We start from the raw sequence: 15,839 nt of genomic DNA on the forward strand, positions 1-15,839 counted from the left end.
CTCCCCTCCTCCCTCCTATAAACATCTTTGCCTTGTGAAGAATCCAGTGCAGTTTAGAAAGCTTGCAACGTGTATTTTTTGCATTTGGTTGGTCCAATAAAGATAGCACTGTTTGTGGGTTTTGGATGTTATTGCCACATGGCCAACCTGTCTACCCCTGGATTTGTTTTCTGATTGCAAGGATGTTGTAACACCCTTCTTGCCATATACTGTCACACACTGCCTACAAGGCAGAGTAATGATAGACCATATTTTGTTAGCACAATCTCTTTTCTCCTTTTTCCACCCAAAACAAAATCCAAGTTACAAAGAGAAGGAGGAAGTCTCCCCTCCTGATATCAGATGACTGTTATTTTGGGGTTTTTTGTAATTAATTTTTTATTGCATTTTTATTAAGTCTGTACAATGACAACAATAACTGATAACATGGGCCAAGGGTGTGTATTTGATAAGCAATTATTCTGCAGCAGAATTGTGAAATTGGTTCTCAGCAAGAGCCAAAGAGTCGGTCTTGTCCAGCTGTAGAGTGTCTTTCCAGAGATCTGCGACGTCGGAGGTTGGAGTTGATGGGAATGTTGATTTCCATATTCAATATAAGATCTTCCAATTTTCCTGGAATGTGTCAGTTCTTTTTTGTCCATTGCTAAATCTCATCATATCAGAAAGTGTCTCCATCAAAACGAGACTAGAACCAGAGGGAAAAGACAGGTCTACGGCTGACATCTAGTGGAAATATTGCTATATTGCCATTTGATCACTGTTTCCAACACTCAAGTTTGCTGCTGCTTCATCAAAGGTAGGTCATGTGCTTCCATCATGTGCTGCCATTTGCCTCATTCCACACCAATTGTGGCCATCACTATGCGGTCCCCCTTTCTCCTTGTGATGCCATCACAGAGCCATTGTTGTTTCCTAGGTGACTACAGTCAACAATTGTTCTCCCACCCCTTCCGTTCCTGTATCTTATGTGGGACAATGGCTTCCTTAGTGCTGGAGACTTTGGACAACCCACCTCAACCTCCAGGTGATGGCATTAGGCAGAACTTTGTAGGAGAGGTGGAAAAAAGAAGCCCAACTAGTTCTACAAAGGACAAAAGAGGCAGTGAAGGGTAGGAATCAGCAACTGGCAGCAGTAGGGCCAAATCTGGGCTGGCCCACACTTTACTGATCTAGAGAAAAAAGAAGTTTAAGAAGCATGTGGTGCTTCTTCAGATAAAATTTCTTGGCAGGGCAATTGAGAAGAGCATAGAATTCTTTAGTCTCTCCATGCTGGCCTTCTCTACTACTATACTTCTATTCCTGTTAATACCACTACCAGTAGTAGTCTTCCCATTTTGGAAAACAGATAGCTTTTAATAAACAGTGTAGAGGATTCTGCAATTCATTTAATAAGGGAATTGCCTCACATGGAGGTTTCCAAGAGAAGCCATTCATCCACTTTCTTTCGCCAGAAAAAGGGTGGTCTGGGAAGCCTAGAGAGTGCAATAGAGCCTAGGGACATGTAGCCACATGGTTCTACTTTGCCCAATCCTCCCCTATCCTAACCCTGTTGTTTTTGGGCTGTGCACTCACAGGTGATGGAGGGACCATGGCTCTTCCTAGCCCACTACAACAGGGGAAGCCCCTTCCTGTTGCAGGCAGCAGTTCTAAAACTGCCATAGTAGGGAGCAGCTCTCAGGACTTCTTGCTTCCGCCACCGCTGCCAACGATCCCGCCGCTACCATCACCCACCTTCAACCAGGCAGCGCCACCTGCCACCCCAACCAGAGTTGTCTACAGCCTGTCAGGCTCCACAGCCACTTCTTCGCCCCCGAGGCTCGTCCAGACTCTTCCGGGATCCTTCCCCGACATTTACGATGGAGACATGAAGAAGTGGGACGAACACTTCCACAGCATTCAGAGAGCCTACAAAGAGTTTGGCAAAGAGGATGACTTTGCCATCCGGGTCCTGACGGAGGACTTCACCCTTCCATTCCCTTTTGCCTGGCCCAGCGAAACTGAAGTGGGTCGGCAGCCAGCCTATGATCCTTCCGACTGTGCTGGCTTTGACTTTTTCCTCCACCCAGGCCAACCTGTGCCTCGCCTCCTCCAACCCCTGCATGCTACTACCCAAGCTTTCTTCAAGAAGAGACGGCTAGAGCAGCTGGCTCTCAGTTATGCCAGCAAAGCGTCCCTGGCCAACACTCCAGGGCTGCCTTCGCCACAGGAGTCTAGCCCCGGCTTGCGGCCAGACATCATGGTCATCACCACCATGCCCTGTGTGGCTACCACTACAACACCAAGTGAGCCACCATTTATCCTGCAGGATGGCAAAGCCCCTCGAAACATCCAACCTGCCCCTGCAACTATCCCAAATGTGGCTCCAAGACAATCAATCAACCTTCAGTTTATGAGCCCTACCAATCATGGGCCATTTTAGTCCTCTTGGGACACTCTGGATATTAGCCATACGGCCCAAACAAGTGAAGCCCTGTTACAACTTTCCCATGGCCACAATGGCACCGAACACCTCCATCTGAGTTTCATAAATGTTGGTACCACTGGCCTTTGACAAAGCCCCGTACGTCATCAGCCTTTCAAACTCTGCAGATGGCAACCGATCCCATCTCAAAATCAGCAGCTAAGCAGAACATTAATTAAAAATATCTATGTTTTCTACTCCATGGAAATTTATGTTGCAATATTCAGGATAGGGAAAATGCTATTCAGTGGGTGACCATGGTTGTTCCTTCTTTTATTTTTGAATGGATCTGTAGACTGGGCTGCTGCAATGCACTGTGTCTGGAGCTGCCTTTGATGCTGGTTTAGAAGATGCAACTGGTGTTGAATTTTGAGAACTGGTTGTTGACTAGGATAAAACACGAAGAGAACGTTAGTACTTTTCTCCCTTGCCCCAACCGCACAGCACAGGCTGCCAAGGAAGCTTTCAGGTCCAAGTTAAGATATTGCTCAAAAGAGTAACCAGTCCACACCTGTCTTCCTCCCACATTTTCCTCCATCACCTCTCCGATTCAGGGATAAACCCCTTTGCCACCCTTGGAGGGAAACATTGCACCAGTTAACAATAGTGGTGACACCTTTCTCCCCTCAAGGCAGTGTACACTGTTCTCTCCACTTCATTCCCACAACAAGCCTATGAGGTAGGCCAGGCTAAGAGAGTGACTGGCCCATGGTCACATAGTAAGTTTGGTGGCATGGTGTGGACATGAACCTGAATCTCCTAAGTGCCAGTGTGGCATCTTAACCACAAGGTGATCTTGGTGCAGGAAGTTCTGCTTGAGTTTTTTAAGCTCCGGCTCTTATTACAGTAAGTCCTTTAGATTCATGGATTTTTTTCTTTATTCACAGATCCAAGCATCCACAGCTTGAAAATTTTGCCATTTTACATAAGGAACACTATCTCACTATGCCATTGTATTTAGTGGGACTTGAGCATTGGTGGATTTTGGTATCTATGGGGGGGGGGGTCCTTGAACCAAATCTCAGTGGATACAAATCCTACGATTCCATACAAAGAAGTCATGACAGTTAAAGTGGCATCACACTGCCATAATTGTGCAGTGTGGACATACCCCTGTAGTAGATGTTCTTCTGCACATGTTTCTACTGGATAGGTGTTCTTGGATTCAGCAAATGGAATATTCAAGGTTAGATCCTGCTATCCTTCTATGGAGCTGATGGTCATTAACTCAGGCCCCATACAGACAGGCCAAAATAAAGCTGCTTCGGGTCACTTTGGAGGTATGCTGTTTCAATGATGCATGTATCCTAAGAGTCTGGAAGCTGTACCAAAGCTGCGCCCCAATCCTTAGGACTAGATCATGGCTTTGGTGCGGCGTCCAGACTCTTATCACTGAAACAGCATACCTCCAAAGTGACCTGAAGCAGCTTTATTTTGCCCTGTCTGTATGAGGCCTCAGTTTCTCTTTGGGCCAGAGCAGATGGACAGGAAGAAAATTGGCTCCATCCAGGGTTTTCTTAAAGTGGATGGAAGCTTTGTTGACCAGACGGCCAACTCCGAAGGATAGCCGGACATCCACAGGCAGTTTCCACCACACGGCGTCAAGACACACCTCTTGAACTCATGCACCATCCATGCCCACCATCACATGAACACACAACCTGACAGCCAATGACCTCCTTCCTCTATGCTGTGGATGTAGTATATCTTGATTTCAGTAAGGCCTTTGACAAGGTCTCCCATGATTTTCTTACAAGCAAGGTAGTAAAATGAGGGCCAGGCAATACAATGGTTAGGTGGGTTTATAATTGGTTGGCTGGCCGAACACAAAGGGTGTTCAACAATGGCTCCTCTTCTTCATCCTGGAGAGAAGTGACCAGTGGGGTGCCATAGCAATCTGTCCTGGGCCCAGTGCTATTTAACATCTTTATCAATGACTTGGGAGGACAGAATTGGGAGCATACTTATCAAATTTGCAGATGACACCAAATTCGGAAGAGTAGCTAATACTTCAGAGGACAGGATCAAAAGGGGGACAGTGTCTTTTTGCTCTGGACTTTAGCCCCAGAGCATGGCTTTTGTGTCAGTATCCTCCCACTTTGCTCTGTGGGTCATATAAACAGATAGACTTTGAGTCAGTTTGAACCAGCTTTATTTTGCCAATGTGGATGACCCCTTAGTCCCTTTTACAACAACCCTGTAAGGTAGGCTAAGCTAAGAAACAGTAATTGGCTGAAGCTTCCTGAGTTTCATAATCATTTCTCCAGAGACGTAGCTAGGATTTTAGGAAGGGGGGGTCCAGACTAAGTGCCACCATTATAATGGGGCTTGAGTGCAGCGGCGCAGCAGCACACACCATTCATTTTTCTAATGGAAGGGGGGGGGTCCGAACCCCCCCCCCCCCCCCCCCGGCTACATCCCTGATTTCTCTTGTCGTAATTTCAAGGTGTTGCATCTCCCATCTATACAAATAGTCTAAAATAAAGAGGAAAATCTTTATTTAAACAGATATAAAAGCAAGCGACTCATGAAACAAGAGCTGAAAGAAGAGCTTTTAAAAAACCCATTGGCAACACTGAAATAAATGCTTAAACTATGTCTGTGTGGATATGGGCCTTCGATTTACCTACTGACTTACGGTGACCCTATAAGATTCATAGTCTTTTAAAGGCAAATGATACAAAGAAGTGGTACAGCAAAGCCTTTCCATCTATGGGGGGGTTCAGTTCTGGTCCATCTTGCAGTCCATATTATTCAATGGCTGGCCATGTTTGTGCCTCAACATCAGCATGCCACCATTGAATCATATGGGGCACGGAGATCTGGGGGTGGTTGAACCCATGGACTGATAGCCTGCCAATGGGGCAAGCCCACTTTATTTCCTTCCTCTGAAATATAGTCTTGGCGGTCTCCCATCCAAACAGGAACCAGAGCCGACCCTGCTTAGCTCCCAAGATGGGATCTGGTCCCTTTAGGATTTTTATACCCAGAGAATGTGTCAGTCTCCAGGGTCAAGCAGAAGGCTATTCTAAGATCTAGGAGTCGAACACGATTCCTTAGGCGGCTGCCTCCTCATCCGCACTGCAGAGACGCTTCCCAGAATCCCACCGCTTTCCGCCCTTCGAAGGTCTCTCCCTCCCCGATAGGTCCGCACTGGAGAAATAACCCGGTTCGGCACCGCTTTGTGGCTGAAGGAGGAGCTCCACTCTGGGCCCCAGAACGAACTCCCAGAATTCCATAGCCTCTGAGGCAGAAGAGAGTGAGCGCGGGGCCAAAGCGGGCTCTGGGTCCAGTGCGGAGGCGGCCTGAGCTCTGCCTGCAGCCCACCCACAGCGCCTCCGGCCGCAGACGTTCGATCGAACGCTCGCAACGTTCCATCCGCTTCCGCGACGAGGCTGAGCGTTCCATTCCCCTCCCCCTCCCTTCCGCTCCTCCTCCTCCTCCTCCCTCCCTCCCTCTTTCTCCCTCCGCCCGCCGCCTTCCTTCCATCCTCCTCCTCCTCCTCCTCTGCTGCTGCTGCTGCTGGTGTCGGCGGAGGTTCCCAAAGGCAGGCCTGTGTGCTCCCTCCCGGGCGGCTTTTGTTCTCCTGGCTGGGCGTCCCCTCCTCTCCCCTCCTCTCCTCACGTGCCCCGGGCTTCGAGGCAGGGAGCCCGGCTGCCTGGCTGGCTGTCCCTGCTGCTCGCTCGCTCGCTCGCTCGCTTGCTTTCTTCTTTCCTCCTCCTCATCCACTCACATGACCCGAGTGTTTGTCCCCGTGATCAGCGCCTGGGCTCCCGTGTCTCCTCGGCGTCCCCTCTGCCTCCATCCGGCGTGAGAGACACAGACAGCCTTCCTCCTCCTCCTCCTCCCCTTCCCTTCCTCTCCCCTTCCTCCCCCCCCCCCCCCCCCCCCTCCCGCCCCAGATCCCTTCCCCCCTCCCTCCCTCCCTCTTCCCCTTCCCCCCTTCCCCTCCCTCTCCCCCATGGACATGCTCGATCCCGGCCTCGACACAGCCAACGCCGCCCCCGCTGCCAGGTAAGGCCCGGGATCCCCCGGGATCCCCAGATTCCCCACTGCCATGCAAGCCCCAGGTGATCCCTCTCCAGCCCCACGGCCAGATCCCCTTCGGCTCCCAGACCCCGACTGCCATGGAAGGCCAAGATCCCTCTAGATCCCCACTGCCAGACAAGCTCCCAGATCCCTCTCAATCCCAACATTCCCCACTGCCCAGATCCCTCTCGATCCCTATATTCCCCACTGCCAGGTAAGCCCCCCAGATCTCTTTCAATCCCCAGATTACACCGCCCTCAGATAAACCCCCAGGTCCCTCTCAATCCCCAGATTCCCCATTGCCAGGTAATCCCCAGATCCCTCTCGATCCCCACTTCCAGACAAGCCTCCCGATCCCTACTGCCAGGCAAGCCTCCAGGTCCCTCTCGATCCCCAGATCCCCCACTGCTATGTAATCCCTAGATCCCTTTGGAACCCCCCCCCTCAGATCCCCACTACTGCCAGTTAGAGCCCCAGATGATCCCTCCCTTCTCCAAGAGCCATGGGGAGGGGGATCCCCAGATCCTTCCATATCCAGGCCTGGGAAGAAGCAGTGGAGGAGGGAGGAAGAAAAGGCCCCAGCCATGATCCGCCTCCTCCTCCTCCTCCTCCTCCTCTTTTGGGCCTTGGACAAAATGGAGGACGAGGCAGAGGCCTGGGAAGGCAGCTCTCAAGGACTGGGTTGTTTGATGGGGGTGGGATAGGGATCTGCTGGGGATCTGGAGGAAGCCTTGGGCCTTGATGGGGGAGAGGGAAGGGAAGGGGACCCACCCAGCCACCCCCAGATCTTTAATCCTGATTTAATGCAACACTTGGCTGTCTTTTCAATTGCACTGATTCAGTCTTGCAAACTGCTCTCAGTTTTGGGGAAAGGGGGAATAATAATAATAATAATAATAATAATAATAATAATAATAATAGTTTCCAAGGCTGTAAAAATCTTAGGGAAAAATGGGGTGTTAGGAAATTGGGGGGGGGGAGATAAGGAGCAGTGATCTGGGTGTATTGATCTGAAAGGGAAAGAGGGGTGACACCAGGAAAAAAGGACCACTTCAAGTCTGGTTGACTGTGGGATTGCATCCAGACTGGAGAAATAACCCGGTTTGATACCCCTTTTGAACTGCCCTGGCTCCCTGCTATGGGATTCTGGGGATGGTAGTTTGTCTTGGCACCAGAGCGCCCAAACTGTGCCCTTTAAGAGATTTTGGACTTCAGCTCCCAGAAGCCTCAGCCATGTTGGCCAATAGTCTGGGATTCTGGGAGTTGGAGTCTAAAAGCCCTTAAAGAGTACAGTTTGGGGACCACTGAGATATATAGATGTGTGTGTGTATATACACACACATATATATTATACTGTATATAATATATATTATATGTATACAATATATAGATACTGTATGTGTATATATGTATACACACACATATGTTTGGTGTTGTGTGCCTTCAAGTCATTTCTGACTTATGGGAACCCTAAAGCAAACCTGTGATGGGGTTTTCTGGGCAAGTTTCGTCAGAGGGGGCTTGCCCTTGCCATCCTCTGAGGCTGAGAAAGTGTGACTTGCCCAAGGTCACCCAGTGGGTTTAAGCGGCCGAGCCAGGATTCAAACCCTGGTCTCCAGAGCCGTAGTCCAGCGCTCGAACCACAATGCCACACTGGCCCTCATATATGTGTGTGTGTGTGTGTGTGTTTATGTGTGTATACAACTTCTGTCTTGTTGTGTACCTTCAGGCTGTTTCTGACTTATGACGGACCCTAAGGTGAACTGATCCTGATGTTTTCTAGGCAAGATTTCTTCAGTGTGGGTTTGCCCTTGCCCTCCTCTGAGGCTGAGAGAGTGTGACCTACGCAAGGTCACCCAATGGGCTTTCATGGCCAAGCAGGGATTTGATCCCTGGTCTCTAGACTCATAGTCCAACACTCAAACCACTATACAGTACCACACTCTCATGTATATATGTATGTGTGTGTATCTCTATATACATATATATGTGTATATTTCTGTCAATCTGAGAAAGGAAAAAGAAATGGGGAGCATATACATCTCAAAGTGGGAGTTTAGAGTTGCCAGATTGAAAGGTGGAGAGGGCTCCTCTGCCTTTAAGTGTTGTGTAGAAGAGGGGATTTCAGCAGGTGCTGCTTGTTGTCTGGCCAGATAACCAACAACACCTGCAGAAATCCTCCCTTTCTACACAACCATTAAAGGCGCAGGAGGCCTATTAGTTTTCACGCTGGCAGCCTTGGGAAACTGCAGAGTGATTTTAAGTTTCCCAAGGCATTTGGTAAGGAAACGAAAATACTGAAAGATCAAAATGACCCAAGCCAAAACTGTTATGGTCTGGCTTTAAGACATGCGCTCTTGCCCATCTGTGCTTCCCTAAGAACTGAGACTGACTCCGAAAACAACAAGTATATAGTTTGTGGCTCAAAAACAAAAGTTTTAATCTATATTTACATAGAAGCTGCATCCTAATCTAGCTCTTTATCTCTCCGTCGTTCCAAAGAAAGTTGAGAGCGCAGGAAGATGGACATCCAACAGCTCAGTTGCAAATCATTGAGCGAATGCTTGTTAGAGGGTTAGATCGTCCCTAAAGGTAGGGTGACCAAAGTCATATCACTAGTTTGAATCAGAGAGAGAGGAGAGTTTACATGCAGGAATTCCCTGTCTTATCTAAGGAAGGGGGGAAGGAATACTCCCAGAGCCATTTTTGCTGCTGTGTGATATGCACTCGCCCCTCCATTTTCACGGACTTGAGATTATTTGCAGAGGGGCGACCTCCGTTAAACTTAATGGTGCATGCACCCAGCCATTTGCAAAAGTGTGCGGCCATTAAACCTATGGGGCTTGTATATCCACAGATTTCTGAATTCGTGGGGGATCTGGAACGGATGCCCCACAAATTCGGAGACAGGACTGTATTAAATTCTCCTGTATGGGGTGTCTGTGTGCAAAAAGTCACCCCCCCCCCATTGATATCATTGGATTGCAGTGCCCATGATCCTTGAGATGTTGCCATCCAGTGGTCACGGTTTGCCCACCTGTGAAATAGAGAGCCAGAATGGTGTAGTGGTTTGAGCGTTGGGACTGTGACTCTGGAGAGTCACACACTCTCAGCCTCAGAGGCAATAGCAAACCCCCTCTGAAAAAACTTGCCAAAACAAAAAACCCATGATGGGTTCACCTTAGGGTTGCTGTCAATCAGAAATGACCTAAAGGATATCACAACAACAACAAAATAGAGAGAGAGAGAGATGTCTGTTTTAATCTGTTATGTGGATAGTAAAAAGTGTAGCCTTCTGGGTGTTGTTGGACTGCAGCTCCCATCATCCCTAACTTGCACACTGGTGGAAAATGCTGAGAGTTGCAAGCCGATGCCTTCTGGAAGGTCTTACTTGGTAGTCTATGGTGAGCAAAACTGGTGATAGGCAACCAAAGTGGGGAGATTTTATAATCTGAGACAGTGTCATCTTCTCATTTTAAGTGATGGAGATGCCATAAACAAGACACATAGGTCCTAAACACACTGCAGAAATAAGACCACTTTAAGTTCCCTGGGATTCTGGGAACTGTAGTTTTGTGAGTCATTTTAGCCTTCTCTATCAGAGAGGGATAACCCTGGTGCCACAATAAACTACACTTGCCAGGATTCCCTAGCACTGAGCCAGGGCAGTTAAAGCGATCTCGAACTGGATTAGTTCTGCAGTGTGTTTTGGACCATAGTTGTAGGTTGGCCTACTTAAATCTGCTATGAGCAAGTAGATTTTGCAAAGTTTGCAAGGCTGAGCTGTTCTTCTAGGGCAGGTGAGCTGCTGTTGTGTATTAACAACCTGGGAGTGGTCCCTTGTATAAGTGTGAGTGTGTGTGTTTGCGACTTCAAGTCGCCTATCAATTTATGGTGACACCATGCATTTCGTAGGGGTTTTGTAAGCAAGGGATACTCAGAGGTGTCTTGTCATTGCCTTCCTCTGAAATATAGCCTTACAGTACCTGGTGTCTGTTGACGGTCTCTCATCCAAGTACTAGCCAGGGCTGACTCTGCTTAACTTCCAAGATCAGATGGGATCTGGTGAGTTCAGGGTATTTTGGCCCTGAAGAAAGAAAGAAATGAGGGTAAAAGGCAATGAGAACCAGCATGGCACAGTGGTTTGAGTGTTGAACTATGACTGGAGACCAGGGTTCGATTCTCATCTCAGCCATGGAAACCCACTGGTCAAGTCACACTCTCTCAGCCTCAGAGGAAGGCAATGGCGAACCTCCTGTGAAGAAATCTTTCCACGAAAACCCCATGATAGGTTTGCCTTAGGGCCGCCATAAGTCAGAAACTCAACAACCCCAACAGTCAATGATCTGGTCTGCTTGGGCACTGGTCAGAGGCGATGGGAGTTGCAGTTCAGGAACATTTAAAGAGCCACTGAGTTCCCAACCTTCATTGAACAGCAATGATACTCCTGGTTTCCAAACAAGAGTTATACCTTGGAGGTGTAAAATCTCCAATGTGAGAAAGCACATCCTCCACCGCTGAACTTTGTGGCATGCAGTCAGGGTCTTAAATGCAAGCATCTATTGTGAGCCAAGTCTGGGTTTTGGAGAGTGGAGTGCATTCACTGTCGCACATTCCCTGTCACCTTTGCTACAGGCTCAGTTTGTGTATGCAAAGGCTATGCCTGGACAGGTCTGCCTGAAATTAGAGCTTTCACATTTGACTGTTCCTTCTCACTTGCTCTCACAATCAGATTGAAACATCCTGCATGCAGAAATCTAGCATGCCAGGCCCCTTATAGGCTACCTTTCTGGGTGCAGGAATTTAAACCAGGATGTTTTCCTTATTGCAGGTTGAGAATGTTTCTATACCAAGGGGTGACAGAAAAGTAGCCAGGGTCCTGTTTTTACTATGTCTTATCATTGCACTTGTATGTTAAGTAACTTAACGCACTTATGTTAAGTAACACACCCATAGCCACCCACAAACGGTGCTACTGAAAACAAAGATAAAACATACTATTGTTCCTTTCCTTCCTTTCTGGAGAGGAAGGAGAAGCTGTGTTGTGTGCACTGATACAACTCTATGGTAATGGAGGACCCTCTGGCACCCTCTGGTGTCATAGAGAGCACCTGACATTGCTGTCTGAGCATGATATATTATTATTATTGTTGTTGTTGTTGTTGTTAATTTGTATCCCACTTTTCTCCCAGAATTTGGACCCAAAGTGGCTTACAGTGTACCTTAAAGTTGCAAAAACAATCCTACAAATACATAAATACACCAGTATGTAAACAAATACATAAACAACACAACACAGAACACAATCTTTGATGCTCAGAAAAGGTAGTTCTCCCTGATAACAAAGTACCGAACAGATTCTATACTTATATCAGTCTATGCATGCCTTGTCCGTATCCCTTCCTTATTGCAATAATTCCTGGAATGCATGCATCATATTAAAAAATACCTTTATGTTTATCCAACTGGACTTTTAACAAAGTTTGCTGCACCTTGGACTAAGAGGCGATCCAGGTTCAAGTCCCCTCTGAGCTGTGAAATTTACTGATGTCTTTGGGAGAGTTCAGTCCAAAACACACTGCAGAAATAATCCAGGTTTGGGTCCGCTTTAACTGCCCTGGCTCAGTGCTAGGAAATTCTGGGAGCTACAGTTTTGCAAGACATTTCTCCTCCAATAAACTACAAGTCCCAGGATTGCTTTGCACTGAGCCAGGGCAGTTAAAGCAGTCTCAAACTGGATTGTTTCTACAGTGTGTTTTGGACCTTGCTCCTCTGCTTGACCAACCTCCCAGGGTTGTTGTGAGGACAAAAAGTGAGCAGAGGGAAGAGTCATGCCATAAATTCACTGGAGGAGAAGCAGACCATAAATGTAAGGAATAAGTTATTTTTATCTCATCTTTGGCCTTTGCAGTTGGCCTTCCCGACTTATGGGAATTTCCCAAAGGCTGCCTCTGCAGATTTATCAGGTCAGTCCTGTACCAAAATTGCTGTTCTAAACCAGAGAAGTGTCATCTCTCCTTCTCCTCCTTCTTTGCCCTCTGGCTGTATGAATAATTAGAATCTGTGTGTGTCCCAGGTGCTAACAAAGGGTTGATCTTTCTTCCCACTCTGTCCCTGTTCTAGTTCTTGCCAAATCAGTTGGGTTTTTAAATAGTGTGCCCTATTTCGATGTATTTTTGGTTTGGCTGGCCAGTATGTGCAGCATGGGGAGAAGAAGAAGTGCGAGTCCTAAGAAGGCAGCTAGAGCCTTGCGAGGAAAGGGTCATTTCTGGCTCTTCAGAGTTTGGGGACTACAGCTCCCATCGGCTCTGACCAGACAGCATGATTAATGGTATGAAGCCCTGATGGCACAGTGGTTAAATGTTGGCACTGCCGCCATTCACAGCCACCAGGTTGTGAGTTCGATCCCAGGCAGGGCTGCAGGGTCTACTCAACCTTGCATCCTTCCATAGGTCGCTAACATTAGGACCCAGTTTGTTGGGGGCAGTTGGCTTACACACTGTAAACCGCTTAGGAAGTGTGAAGTCGAAGGCTTTCACGGCTGGCATCCGTACTTTTTTGTGGGTTTTTTGGGCTATGGGGCTATGTTCTGGAAGAATTTATTCCTGATGTTTCGCCTGCATCTGTGGCTGGCATCTTCAGAGAATGCTGTCGTGGAAGTGAGTGGGGTATACACTTGTCCCTTTTGCGGATTTGATTATTCGTGGATTTTATTAATACAGTATGTCCTCTCTAGGTTCTCTGGCACAACTCTGTGGTCAACTTTAACCAAATGTTGTACTGAAGGACCTAGAGATTCCCAGAGAGAACGCTCCAATAAGCATTTGTTTTGTAGCACAATTCTGTAGTCACTGTTTGGCAGATGCTGACCACAGAGTTGCGCTGGGTACCTAGAGATTCCCAGAGGGGTGTTCTCTCTGGTAAAAATGTTGTGTTTGTGTTATTTGTGGGTTTTCCACATTCACAGCTGTGCCCCTAACCTCCTTGCATATCCTCCCTCCCTGAGGCCTTGCCATTCAACAATAGAATAAAGTATTTCAAGTATTTCTATCCACCTTTTATTACAGGATCTCAGGGCGGCCGACACATAAACTCCATCAAAGCAGTTTAAAATAATTTCAGGTTTAATGAAAATATATTTAAACAGACCCAAGCATATGAAACAGGTAGTAAAAGGTTGAAACGGTTTTTAAAAATGCACACCTAGCTTTTGGATTAAATCAATTACACACACCCAGTGGCTATTATTTTAAACAATACCAACCCTGTTTTTACTTGGCACTGGAATAAAATGAGTGTTGGTGCCAGTGGGGCATCCTAGTGCTGACTGGACTAGCGTTTCTCTCATGCACACATCCTAATCTACCTCGTAGGGTGGTTGCGAGGAGAGAAAAGTAAAGAGGAGAAGGAGAGCCATGCATGCTTCTTTGAGTTCAGTGGAAGAAAAGCCAAATGCAAATGAAAAAAATTTAAAAAATTAATAGAAGCATCCTGGATTCAGCAAGAAATGGTTTGCACAAGACTTGTGCAACGTTATAGATAAATTAACAAGAGAGAATGCTGGCTTATTGTTCTGGGAAGCCATTGGTGTGGTGTGGACATCCTTTCTGAAGTGCTCCTTCAAGAGTAACCTAAGTGAAAGAACTTGGTACCCTGGGTGTGAACTGAGGCATTGCTGAATGTCTTTGGTGCCCATCTCACATTGCCACACAGCCCTGCTTAAGGAGGACATGGAAATGCTTGAACAGACCCTCAAACTGGGGCTAGGGAAACTACAAAGTTTGGCCTGCTTTCATGTGAAAGGGAAGGAAGAAAAAATGTGGGAAAGGAGCAAGATCGAGAGAAGACATGGGATGGTCCTGTGTACCCAAGGTAGGCATCAGTCAGGACTCCCATGGGGAAGGCATTCCTCAAGTGGGGTGCCACAGTCAAAAAGGCCCTCTCTTGTGCCCCCCCCCCCCCATTGTATCATCCCGACTTTTGGGACAGAGGAGCATTGCTCTAGCAGAGATCAATCCTCAAGCAGGAATACATAAGGAGAGGTTCTCCTTTAAGTTTTGCAGTCCCAAGTTGTTTAGGGCTTTAAATGCCAGTGCCTACTACAGAGTTCTTTTCCTGCAGCCTCTCTTTCCCTGTGTCGGGCACTTTCTCTTTGCCTGCACAGCAGCTTTGTCTCTGTTAGGCTGTTCTACTCTCCACCAACGTCCTGTCAAGATAGGAGCCTTATCTCCCTCTGCCAGTGCAAAGGATTAAAGTAACTGAATGCTTCCCAGCTCCTGAGTTGGCTTGAGGCAGGAGGCTGCAAGCCTTCTCCGTCTCTCCCCATGAAAGCAAAAGGATATTAACCTTGCGGCAGACATCAGCGCTGGGATCTCTTCTTTTCAGGAATGTTTGGGCTGGTTATCCAGGCAGAAAGTACTAAGACTTTCTTCCTCCACATATTGGAGATGATGGGACAGAATGAGAATGAGATGCTGCAGGAGGCAAAGCTGTGAGTGTTAATTTAGTGGGAGAGACAGCGGGAGGCATAATGATCCATTCTGTGCCACGATCTAAATTCTGCACCAAGAAGAACCTGTACAGAGAGTATTGGCTCAGTTTTAGTCCAGGCTGTTTGAAAGATAAGCTAATAAGGAAGAGAATCAACTCATTTGAAATGTGGTGGTGAAGATTTCTGCAGATACACTGGATTGCTTAAAAGATGCATAAATGAGTACCAGAGCATATCAAACCTGAACACTCCTTAGAAGAGAAGATGACTAAGCTGAGATCTTTGCAACTTTGGACATCTGAGAAGACATCACTCAGTTAAATTGATATCAAAGCGCTGAAATTGTATCATGTGAAATAACAACCACAGTATTGTACTATATTATATAAATAAAAATGATAATGTTCATTTATGCCCTACTTTATTTCCTAAAACTAGAATTCAAAATGCTGTCAAAATCAATTTCTCGGGTTATGGCTTCTCCCCTGTGTCTCAGGTCTAGTAGGAAATGAATCAGGTTTGCAATGAAAACATTGCCTTCACACAACTTGGTTGGGCACAGAGTTAAAACAGACCTGGGCAGATTCAACTCGGCCATCCCCAAAGCAGCCATTATTACAAACAGACTTCTGCAGAACGTTCAGGCTTTCTTGGAAACTTATCAGGAACTGGTCACAAAGATCCTTCACGATGAAAAAGGTTTCCTGCAAGATGGTTCACCAGCTGCTACCAATCTTCCCCCGTGTTCTCATTTGGAGAGAGATGAGCATGTTGTCAAGGGCATGCACTCAGCTCATGTATCAGACAAATTGATGGGGAAAGATTTCCCATGTGTAGGAGGCTTGAAAGCTCTGCAGT

At 47.2% G+C, this 15,839-nt stretch overlaps 2 protein-coding genes and 1 long non-coding RNA gene across 4 annotated transcripts in view; 2 read left to right on the forward strand and 1 right to left on the reverse strand.

Annotated features, from left to right (window-relative positions):
- The first annotated feature begins 931 nt into the window (after window positions 1-931).
- Window positions 932-2,419, forward strand: LOC121915510. The gene is made up of 2 exons (XM_042439825.1): window positions 932-1,024; window positions 1,575-2,419. Exons 1-2 carry the CDS (start codon window positions 976-978, stop codon window positions 2,417-2,419), a joined length of 894 nt encoding a protein of 297 aa, XP_042295759.1. The 5' UTR covers window positions 932-975.
- A 3,947-nt stretch (window positions 2,420-6,366) lies between these two features.
- USF2 (upstream transcription factor 2, c-fos interacting) overlaps window positions 6,367-15,839 on the forward strand; it is a 22,535-nt gene continuing 13,062 nt past the window's right edge. For both annotated transcript variants that reach the window (XM_042440678.1, XM_042440680.1), the window contains exon 1: window positions 6,367-6,475. In XM_042440678.1, coding sequence (XP_042296612.1) covers window positions 6,423-6,475 — 53 coding nt within the window. In that variant the 5' untranslated portion in view covers window positions 6,367-6,422. The remainder of the gene's footprint in view (window positions 6,476-15,839) is intronic.
- On the reverse strand, window positions 13,597-15,833 carry LOC121916005. Its single transcript, XR_006100786.1, has 2 exons — window positions 15,557-15,833; window positions 13,597-15,065 (listed from the first exon to the last, which is right to left on the reverse strand). It is a non-coding gene; the product is annotated as an uncharacterized LOC121916005 (long non-coding RNA).

Source organism: Sceloporus undulatus, chromosome 9 (assembly GCF_019175285.1).
Source record: "Sceloporus undulatus isolate JIND9_A2432 ecotype Alabama chromosome 9, SceUnd_v1.1, whole genome shotgun sequence".
Lineage (NCBI taxonomy): Eukaryota > Metazoa > Chordata > Lepidosauria > Squamata > Phrynosomatidae > Sceloporus > Sceloporus undulatus.